The sequence below is a fragment of the Coregonus clupeaformis genome, chromosome 24 (genome assembly GCF_020615455.1).
Source record: "Coregonus clupeaformis isolate EN_2021a chromosome 24, ASM2061545v1, whole genome shotgun sequence".
Lineage (NCBI taxonomy): Eukaryota > Metazoa > Chordata > Actinopteri > Salmoniformes > Salmonidae > Coregonus > Coregonus clupeaformis.
The window spans coordinates 51,678,653-51,688,357 of NC_059215.1; the positions used below are offsets into that span (position 1 = coordinate 51,678,653).

Sequence of the window (9,705 nt, forward strand, 5' to 3'; positions counted from 1 at the left end):
TTTTGGGCACTAGGAAATAGGGGCGAATACAGCCCTTTGTTCCTTTGCTCTCGGGGAACTACTGTGACCGCCTCCTTCGCCAAAAGTTCCGTAATCTCTGACATCAGAGCGGCTACTTTGTCTGGCGTTTTCATCACCGTTTCCACCACTCCCCTGAACGGGGGTGGGGTCCGATGGAATTGGAGGGCATAACCCTTCTGCAACGTCTGATCTAGCCAGCGTGAGAGGGTACAGCTTTGTTGCCACTGCCAGCGATGCAGAGAAAGCGGGCGCGCACAAAGCTGTGGTGCATCCAGTAGGAAGGACCTGTATTCCTCTATGGCCCTCGCCGCCGCTATTCCCCAGCACTGAGTTGGTGGAATAGCCCAAGGCGGGCCCCCTCGAAAAGGGGAGAGGAAACATCAGCTCGTTCTGGGTGAATCGGGGGCCTTGATACGTTAGTTACGACCGTAACTCCAGTAATCCGGCCCTCCGTGAACGCAGCACGGTTCTGAACTGCACTGACTGAGGCATTGGCCTGAGACAGAGCGCTCTCCCCGGAAAGCAATTGCGTCATCACGTCATTGTCTGACTGAGACTGCTGCTTGCCATGAGACCCATCCATTGCAGTACTCAACAGAGTCTGAAAGATGTGATCACTGACTGGTACCACATGGTGGTGCCACAATGCCTCCTCACTGGTCTTATGCGGCTGTTCAACGACACACTCAATGTGTGGTGAGCTGCGCTCAGAGCCATGGGCATTGATACGTTCAGAATAGACCGGAGGCGTCCATACCTTGGTTATACCTGTAACCCCGGTATTCCCGCTCTCCGTGAACGTCGCACGGGTCTGATCTGCGCTGACTGAGGCATTAGCCTGCAGTAAGGCGTCATTCCCGGCTAGCGGCTGCGCCTTCATGTCACATTGGGACGGAGGCAACTGCCTGCTATGTGAGACCTTTACTACAGAGCTCCTAGGAGTCTGTAGTAAGAGATCTTTATTAGGTGAGCTAAGGCTGCGCCTTGCTACCTTTACCCTTTTCCTCTCTTGAGCGCGCTCAGCTACACACTCTAAGTGGGTTGAGCTACACTCAAGATGGTGAGGGAGAGACATAGAACGTGAAGTGTTCTGTACCTTATGGAATAAATGTCCTTCTTTGACAATGTCAGAGAGAACCAGCTCTTTATTCACACAATGAAAAACACTACCCTCCACGCCCTGAACAGTGGGGTGGGGGGGAACAGTAGGCCCCTCTGCGTCACGCGCCGGGCCATCCTCCGTTCTCTCCCCCTCGCCTCGTCAGAGATGCCTGCGCTTCTGGGAGACCTTCTGGTGCTGCCAGGCTGGCTTCGTGACGACCTCCCTCGCCGGCGGGGCCGTCGCTGCCACCGTCGCTGCTGGAGGGGCCGAGCCCGCTCTCCTGCTGCCTGTGGTGTGCGCCTGTCGCCTGGCCCGTCGCCTCCCTGTAGCTTTGCTGGGGGCGTTGGAGGTGGACGGGTTGGCTGGGGCTTTGCTGGCCTTCATTGCCAACGGCAAATGTTTCGCCAGGTGCCTCCTCTCCTCGTCCAGTTTGGCAATGCGTTCGGTCGCGTCTTTCACGGCGAGGCCAAATAGGCCCCTCGCTGGAGACGGGGCGTTGAGCAAAGATGCCCTGTCGGTCTCCTTCATGGCTGTCATGGAGAGCCAGAGGTGCCGTTCCGTGACCACCGAGGTGGCCATGGTTCTGCCCGCACATATGGCAACCGCCTGCGTCAGGTGGAGGATGGCTCCAGAAATCTTGGAGGCCTCCTCCACTTCCTCGCTGGTCATCTCAGACCTGCCCGTTGTGAGACGGGACAGGGAGGCCGCAAGGAGGGCGATGTTATTCGCCGCCACTACGCTCTGGGCTCCCAGCGTAAAGGATTTCTCAGCCAATTGGGCTGTGAACCTGTCCTTTTGGGCTGGCAGAGTGGCCTTCTTGGAGGCTGCCCAGGGACTCGAACCCGGCACTAGGAACGCCGTCATGGCGCCTTCGAGCCTGGGGATTCCCCTAGCTGCCCACTCATATCCGCTCACTCTGGTGAAAGGAGTATACGCTCTGGCCGGCGAATGCGCCGCCAGAGGTGTTCCCCACGAGCCCTCGACATACTTGCCGAGAGAGGGCAAGGCTGGAGCCATTGGCTCAGCTGCTCTCCTCGGCTTGGAGTAAGGGCCGCCCTCCATCAGGTCCACCTCCATAGGAAGGGGAACTGGGGGCAGCGCAATCTCAAGTCGGGTGGCTGCCTTCTCAATGAGCTCGGGAAAGTCCGAGCGCAGAGAGGCTGCCGCGAAGGACAGGGCTTCTGACCTAGCAGAGCCCATGTCGTCATCGCACAAGGATCCTTCTGACCTCGCGCTCTCAGAATGAAAGGGGGTCTTGAAGGTAGGCGCCAGAGGTCTGGATTGTCCTACTGGGATATCCGTCTCGGCGCCCTCCTTGTCATCCTCCGATTCTGCACTGTCCTCTGATGCCTCTGAAGCAGAGGCGAGTGTGGACATTACGTCATCCAGAGGGACTTCCTCCTTAAAAAACGCCCGACGCTGCTTCCTCTCCTTCATAGGAAGGAGGCGCAGGAGGCGCAATTAGGAGGGTTGTCGAGACCGTCCTCGGCGTGCTGCGGCCCCAAACACACGAAACAAAGGTCGTGGGGGTCCGAGGTAGCCATGGTGGTACACCGACACAGGGCCCTTAAAAGGGCCTTTGGGGGTGGGAAATTCCCTGGTGTGCTCATGGTAGAAGACGTTGACGGCTGGCAGTCAACGGCGAAATTCTTCTTTGAGTCTTCGTTGTGGCTTCTTCACTAGTCCAGTCGCTGAAGATAATGGGAGGCAGATTGAGGGAACGGGGTTCCTTATATAGGGACACCTGTACTCCTATTGGCTGTAGGTGTGTGCATAATTTTGCTTCAGGCTGTTTCTGCCTTAGGGCAGAGGGTAAACCACTAGGAGCAGAGCTCCCCTATGGGGCGGAGCTCCACGATATAGAACCGTTAGTGTTCCAATGACCTTACATTGTAAAAATGTATTAAAGCAAAATGTGAACTGCAATGGTTGGAGTAGGCCAGTTAAATTCATTTGTATACTGTACCTCCTAATATTTCAGACCGATTATAGACTATTATAGACTAAATTCAGGGAAGAAAATATGCATTTTCAAATCATTTTAACGGGGCCAATATGACATTACACCGGATATGATTGTGACCTCACCCTGCTTGATATGCTTGTCATGAGCAACGGGGCTGATGGGTAGGATTTAGATTCTCACTGTCTCTGTTCCACACTCCAGTACGGTAGGTGTCTGTCTTTATCAAGTCGCAATGGTGTGCCTTTCGTCTGAACAGTATTTCCTCATTGGTAATTTAGCTGGTATAGCTACATTTTGGTTTTACATAATTGTGATATAAATTGGCTAGCTAGTTGGTGTCCTGATAAATCAAATAGTCCAACTATCAGATTTGAGATTGAATCAGCAAACTTTAGTTAACGATGCTAGCGAGCTAGCCACACCCATGGCATGTTGCCAAAGTAATGAGGTACGCTTGCGATCATGATGAATCCAAAGATAATGCTTTAATTCATCCTTCCTTGCCTAGCAGTTGAACCACAGAAGAATTTATATTTGGAAGCACTATCCCATAAAATGGTCGGCATGCAAAGTTATAGCTAGCTACAACAATCTGGTTTACGCCATTAGCTAGACAATATATGAGAATAAAAACATGCAATAAGGTTGTGGGGAGCTGAGGAAGTCCTGTGGTACATTCAGAAGTTTCAATCTGATGACTGAGATAAAACCCCCAATGATGATTACATGAACGTTTAATGACGGCCTTATCGACTTAGCTAAATATTCAGAGTTACTTTGTGATTAGTCTAGCGTACTCATCTGATGTTGTTACAGTATTTCTGACCCGAAATGGATTGCGCATCGTGCTGCGCAAGTGTAGGGTAGGCTACATGGTCGCTATTTCTGTGTGGGCAGCTCCCCTGTAGGGTAGGCTACATGGTCACTATTTCTGTGTGGGCAGCTCCCCTGTAGGATAGGCTACATGGTCGCTATTTCTGTGTGGGCAGATCCCCTGTAGGGTAGGAAACATGGTCACTATTTCTGTGTGGGCAGCTCCCCTGTAGGATAGGCTACATGGTCACTATTTCTGTGTGGGCAGCTCCCCTGTAGGGTAGGTTACATGGTCACTATTTCTGTGTGGGCAGCTCCCCTGTAGGATAGGCTACATGGTCGCTATTTCTGTGTGGGCAGCTCCCCTGTAGGATAGGCTACATGGTCACTATTTCTGTGTGGGCAGCTCCCCTGTAGGATAGTCTACATTGTCGCTATTTCTGTGTGGGCAGCTCCCCTGTAGTATAGGCTACATGGTCACTATTTCTGTGTGGGCAGCTCCCCTGTAGTATAGGCTACATGGTCGCTATTTCTGTGTGGGCAGCTCCCCTGTAGGGTAGGCTACATGGTCGCTATTTCTGTGTGGGCAGCTCCCCTGACTCGAAGTGGATAGTTTGTTGTCTTAAGTCAGTCTGACAGTCGTTGGTAGCCGGCCACCATCCTGTAGATTTCCACTTATTAGGGGAAGGAAGACACAAAGTCATAATTAACGTTTTAATAAGTTCCTGTCAGTTTGTACTATTTTCAACTCCTATGTCGTTTTCATTTTATGCTTGTATTTGGAAAGGATTGTGGTCCAGCAGAATACAACACTTTTGACGGGCAGTGCTGCCCAATGTGTGGTAAGGGTAATGTTAATTTATGCATTTGCTTTTTCAATGTTGTACAATTGCATGTTACCAGTAAATAAGGGGCAGACACATTTCTACAGGTAGCTTACAATATCTCTCACACACTACAGTATTTCAGTAGGCTGATGCAATTTTTACTGATGCAATTCAGCAAGATATCATAATTTTACAAATTGAAAGGATTATATTTACATGTACTAAAATACATTAAGTCTACAGGTCAGTTCATCTCCATACTTCAAAACTCCTAAGAACTTCATAAATCCAGTGTGTGGGTCTTCCAGTGAGTTGGTGAGGATTGAGGAACCATGGAACAGTTTGAAAGCTTGATATGGACTGTAAGTGAAACATTTCTGATTAGCACATTTTGTGGCTTGGCATGTAAAAAAGAAGAAGAAAAAAAAGTGATCAATGTAAATATGTCCTTTATGAAATATGAATCAGTTATTAGCCAACTAGTTTTAGTTAAAATTTTACTGTAACCTCGTAGAAAAAAAGTGGTGGAGAGACGTACATTTCACTAACATTTATTGACTGAATTTGCAGATAACAGGTTATCTTGGGTTTGGTGTCATCTTTAAATGTAATGTATGCTGATGCTGATGTTTTATTTCTTCTCTATTTGCAGATACCTATAACTTCTATACTTCTAAACATTGAACCCTGTTTCACATATATTCGCCCCATCTATAAAATAGGCGATAGATATTGCAGAATGTGTAGGCCTGGTAAGGACCTTGTGTATTTTTATTTACATTTACATTTAAATTTACATTTACAAATGTATTATTATGAGGGGTTAATTATAATAATAACTATAATAATACCAACATTTAATTATTTTCTGGTTTTCTTTTCAACAGGATATCGTGTAAATAGTCATTGTACTAAATCTACAATCACCTCCTGTGTGCCCTGTATTAACTCCACATTCCTTGATGAGCCCAGTGAGAAAACAACATGCAACAACTGTACCACATGTGATCCAGGTGAGAATTATATCAGCTGTTGTTTTAATGAAATACAACAGGCTTTACATTTAGCTTCAGATACCAAGTGACATGTTTTCTCCATAGGTTTGGGTTTGAAGGTAAAGCAGCCATGTAGACCTTCATCAGACACTGTCTGTTGGACACTGGAGGGGTTCTACTGTCTAGACCCAACTAAGGATGGTTGTAGAGCAGCCCAGAGACACAGCAGCTGTAAACCTGGTCAATACATCAGCCACACAGGTTGGTCTTCTGTCTCACTCATAAAACTAATTGTGTTGTCATAATTCAATTGAGTCAAGTTGTTAACTTCAGTGTGAATAATCATTACAGTTAATGGAATTAAATGAGGGGAAGAAATTACATTTTTATTAATATTTCAACATGTACAGTTGAAGTCGGAAGTTTACATACACCTTAGCCAAATACATTTAAACTCAGTTTTTCACAATTCCTGACATTTAATCCTAGTAAAAATGCCCAGTCTTAGGTCAGTTAGGATCACCACTTTATTTTAAGAATGTGAAATGTCAGAATAATAGTAGAGAGAATGATTTATTTCAGCTTTTATTTCTTTCATCACATTCCCAGTGGGTCAGAAGTTTACATACACTCAATTAGTATTTGGTAGCATTGCCTTTAAATTGTTTAACTTGGGTCAAACGTTTTGGGTAGCCTTCCACAAGCTTCCCACAATAAGTTGGGTGAATTTTGGCCCATTCCTCCTGACAGAGCTGGTGTAACTGAGTCAGGTTTGTAGGCCTCCTTGCTCGCACACGCTTTTTCAGTTCTGCCCACAAATGTTCTATAGGATTGAGGTCAGGGCTTTGTGATGGCCACTCCGATACCTTGACTTTGTTGTCCTTAAGCCATTTTGCCACTTTGGAAGTATGCTTGGGGTCATTGTCCATTTGGAAGACCCATTTGCGACCAAGCTTTAACTTCCTGACTGATGTCTTGAGATGTTGCTTCAATATATCCACATCATTTTCCTTCCTCATGATGCCATCTATTTTGTGAAGTGCACCAGTCCCTCCTGCAGCAAAGCACCCCCACAGCATGATGCTGCCACCCCCGTGCTTCACGGTTGGGATGGTGTTGTTCGGCTTGCAAGCGACCCCCTTTTTCCTCCAAACATAACGATGGTCATTATGGCCAAACAGTTATATTTTTGTTTCATCAGACGAGAGGACAGTTGCAAACCTTAGTCTGGCTTTTTTAATGGCGTTTTTGGAGTAGTGGCTTCTTCCTTGCTGAGCGGCCTTTCAGGTTATGTCGATATAGGACTCGTTTTACTGTGGATATAGATACTTTTGTACCCGTTTTCTCCAGCATCTTCACAAGGTCCTTTGCTGTTGTTCTGGGATTGATTTGCACTTTTTGCACCAACGTACGTTAATCTCTAGGAGACAGAATGAATCTCCTTCCTGAGCGGTATGACAGCTGCATGTTTCCATGGTGTTTATACTTGCATACTATTGTTTGTACAGATGAACGTGGTACCTTCAGGCGTTTGGAAATTGCTCCCAAGGATGAACCAGAATTGTGGAGGTCTACAATTTTTTTTCTGAGATCTTGGCTGATTTCTTTGGATTTTCCCATGATGTCAAGCAAAGAGGCACTGAGTTTGAAGGTAGGCCTTGAAATACATCCACAGGTACACCTCCAATTGACTCAAATTATGTCAATTACCCTATTAGAAGCTTCTAAAGCCATGACATCATTTTCTGGAATTTTCAAGCTGTTTAAAGGCACAGTAAACTTCTGACCCACTGAAATTGTGATACAGTGAATTATAAGTGAAATAATCTGTCTGTAAACAATTGTTGGAAAAATTACTTGTGTCATGCACAAAGTAGATGGCCTAACCGACTTTCCAAAACTATAGTTTGTTAACAAGAAATTTGTGGAGTGGTTGAAAAACGAGTTCTAATGACTCCAACCTAAGTGTATGTAAACTTCCGAGTTCAACTGTATTTATGCAGGAACAACATCTACAGATACTGTGTGTGCTGACTGCCCTGGTAAAACTTATTCAGATGGATCATTAACATCTTGTCAACCACACACAGAGTAAGTGTGGACATTATTAGTTAGTTCAAATGGTTAAGATATAAAAATACAATAATTATTATGCTCAAATGGAATCTTTCAAAAACTATATTTATGTCTTTGACATAGATGTGAATTCTTGGAAATTGAACCAGGAACTCCTTGGTCGGATTCAGAATGCGGAGTAACCTCACTTCCCACAGCTGGAATCATAGCTGGTGTTCTGATAGGTTTCCTGATAGCCACCATAGCTGGTGTTTGTTTATTTATAGTGAGAACAAAACTAAACTTAGGTAAGATTACTGGAGTTTTATCTTTACCATTCATTGTTTTCAATGCCTGTGATACTCAGTATACTCTGTAAATGCTACATGTTCTACTTCTCATAGTGTAGATTACTGTTTGTTAACGTCATGGTTACACAGTATGTTTATTACAATATTGGACATCTGACTTTTTTATAGGCCCTCAAATACATACACAGGTATGTTTGGAAATCTATGAATATCTTTCATCACATTGTGTTACTAAGTGCTCTCTTCTGCCTGTGAAATTTGAATTTAATGGGCCAGTTTCCCAGGCATAGGTTACGCCTAGCTTTGGACTAAAAAGCACTTAAAATTGAGAATCTCCAATGTACGTGCTTCTTAGTCCAGGACTGGGCTTAATCTCTGTCTGGGAAACTGGCCCAATGTGGTTTACTAATTACTGATTCTGTCTGATAGGCATTCCCATATCAGGATATACCAATGCTGTCTGAGGAAACTGTAAAAGGTAAGGCAAACTTTCAAGGTTTTCTAAATATGTGTACGGAATAGTTTTTATGAGTTAAAAGAATTTCAAACATATTTATAAGTAAATGTATATGGTTTATTACTTAATCAAGTCATCAATGCTATGACAAATGATATGATCCAAGAATAAATTACTCTGGATACAAGCAATTGTTCTACAAATCATTGTCCAGAACGTAAATTAATTACTGATAAATTACAAATGACTTCTCTCCCCAGATTCAAGCCCCCATCACAGTCAGTGACTCAACATTCTGTAAGCTGTGCTCCACTGGCTGGCTGGTCCAGCCATCTATAGTGTATTTTAACACTACATGTTAAATGTGATATTGTAGAATCTGGTTGGTATAAAAACAGGATTCTACAGCACATTCAAAGAATATGACCTTTGGGTAGAGGATCACTGTGCATTGACAATTACTATTATGTGGCTTAGTGTATGAATCATATACATCAGCTTCCACCCACACTGGAACACGTGCATCAGCTTCTGCCTACAGCCTGTTCTAAAATGAAAAGGACCATGTGATGAGGATTAGGAACCAGCATCGGTAGGTGAGAACCCTCTGCTCTGCCCAGGGGAAAGTCAAACGTGTGTATAACTTCAGGACCACAACGTCTGTCAGCCCAGACTATGGAACTCCAAATGGGACTTGATAATATCTTGAGACACAGATTACTGGATACTGGTGCAGGATGCAACGTTCGCTTGGGGAAGATGCCCTAGAAATTAGAAACGTCGTCAAAAGGATGGGAAGGAAATTCAAATAGATACCTTTACACTACAAGGACATCAACATCACGCTCATAGAAGCAGACAAAGACATCAACATCATGCTCATAGAAGCAGACAAGGACATCAACATCACGCTCATAGAAGCAGACAAAGACATCAACATCACGCCCATAGAAGCAGACAAGGACATCAACATCACGCTCATAGAAGCAGACAAAGACATCAACATCACGTTCATAGAAGCAGACAAAGACATCAACATCACGCTCATAGAAGCAGACAAGGACATCAACATCACGCTCATAGAAGCAGACAAGGACATCAACATCACGCTCATAGAAGCAGACAAGGTCATCAACATCACGCTCATAGAAGCAGACA

At 45.1% G+C, this 9,705-nt stretch overlaps 1 protein-coding gene across 5 annotated transcripts in view; it reads left to right on the forward strand.

Moving 5' to 3' along the window:
* The window catches only part of LOC123481844 (tumor necrosis factor receptor superfamily member 14-like), an 87,339-nt gene extending 77,918 nt beyond the window's left edge, over positions 1 to 9,421 (forward strand). Inside the window, exons 1-11 of one of the 5 annotated variants that reach the window (XM_045207332.1) lie at positions 3,036 to 3,358; positions 4,690 to 4,744; positions 4,966 to 5,091; positions 5,382 to 5,481; positions 5,617 to 5,742; positions 5,830 to 5,985; positions 7,782 to 7,815; positions 7,924 to 8,087; positions 8,259 to 8,278; positions 8,520 to 8,568; positions 8,808 to 9,421. In XM_045207332.1, coding sequence (XP_045063267.1) covers positions 5,062 to 5,091; positions 5,382 to 5,481; positions 5,617 to 5,742; positions 5,830 to 5,985; positions 7,782 to 7,815; positions 7,924 to 8,087; positions 8,259 to 8,278; positions 8,520 to 8,568; positions 8,808 to 8,833 — 705 coding nt within the window. In that variant the 5' untranslated portion in view covers positions 3,036 to 3,358; positions 4,690 to 4,744; positions 4,966 to 5,061 and the 3' untranslated portion in view covers positions 8,834 to 9,421. Of the gene's footprint in view, positions 1 to 3,035; positions 3,359 to 4,689; positions 4,745 to 4,965; positions 5,092 to 5,381; positions 5,482 to 5,616; positions 5,743 to 5,829; positions 5,986 to 7,727; positions 7,816 to 7,923; positions 8,088 to 8,258; positions 8,279 to 8,519; positions 8,569 to 8,807 lie in introns of those variants that run through there. The other 4 variants (XM_045207328.1, XM_045207329.1, XM_045207330.1 and 1 more) reach the window with 4 other exon arrangements.
* The last annotated feature ends 284 nt before the right edge of the window (positions 9,422 to 9,705 follow it).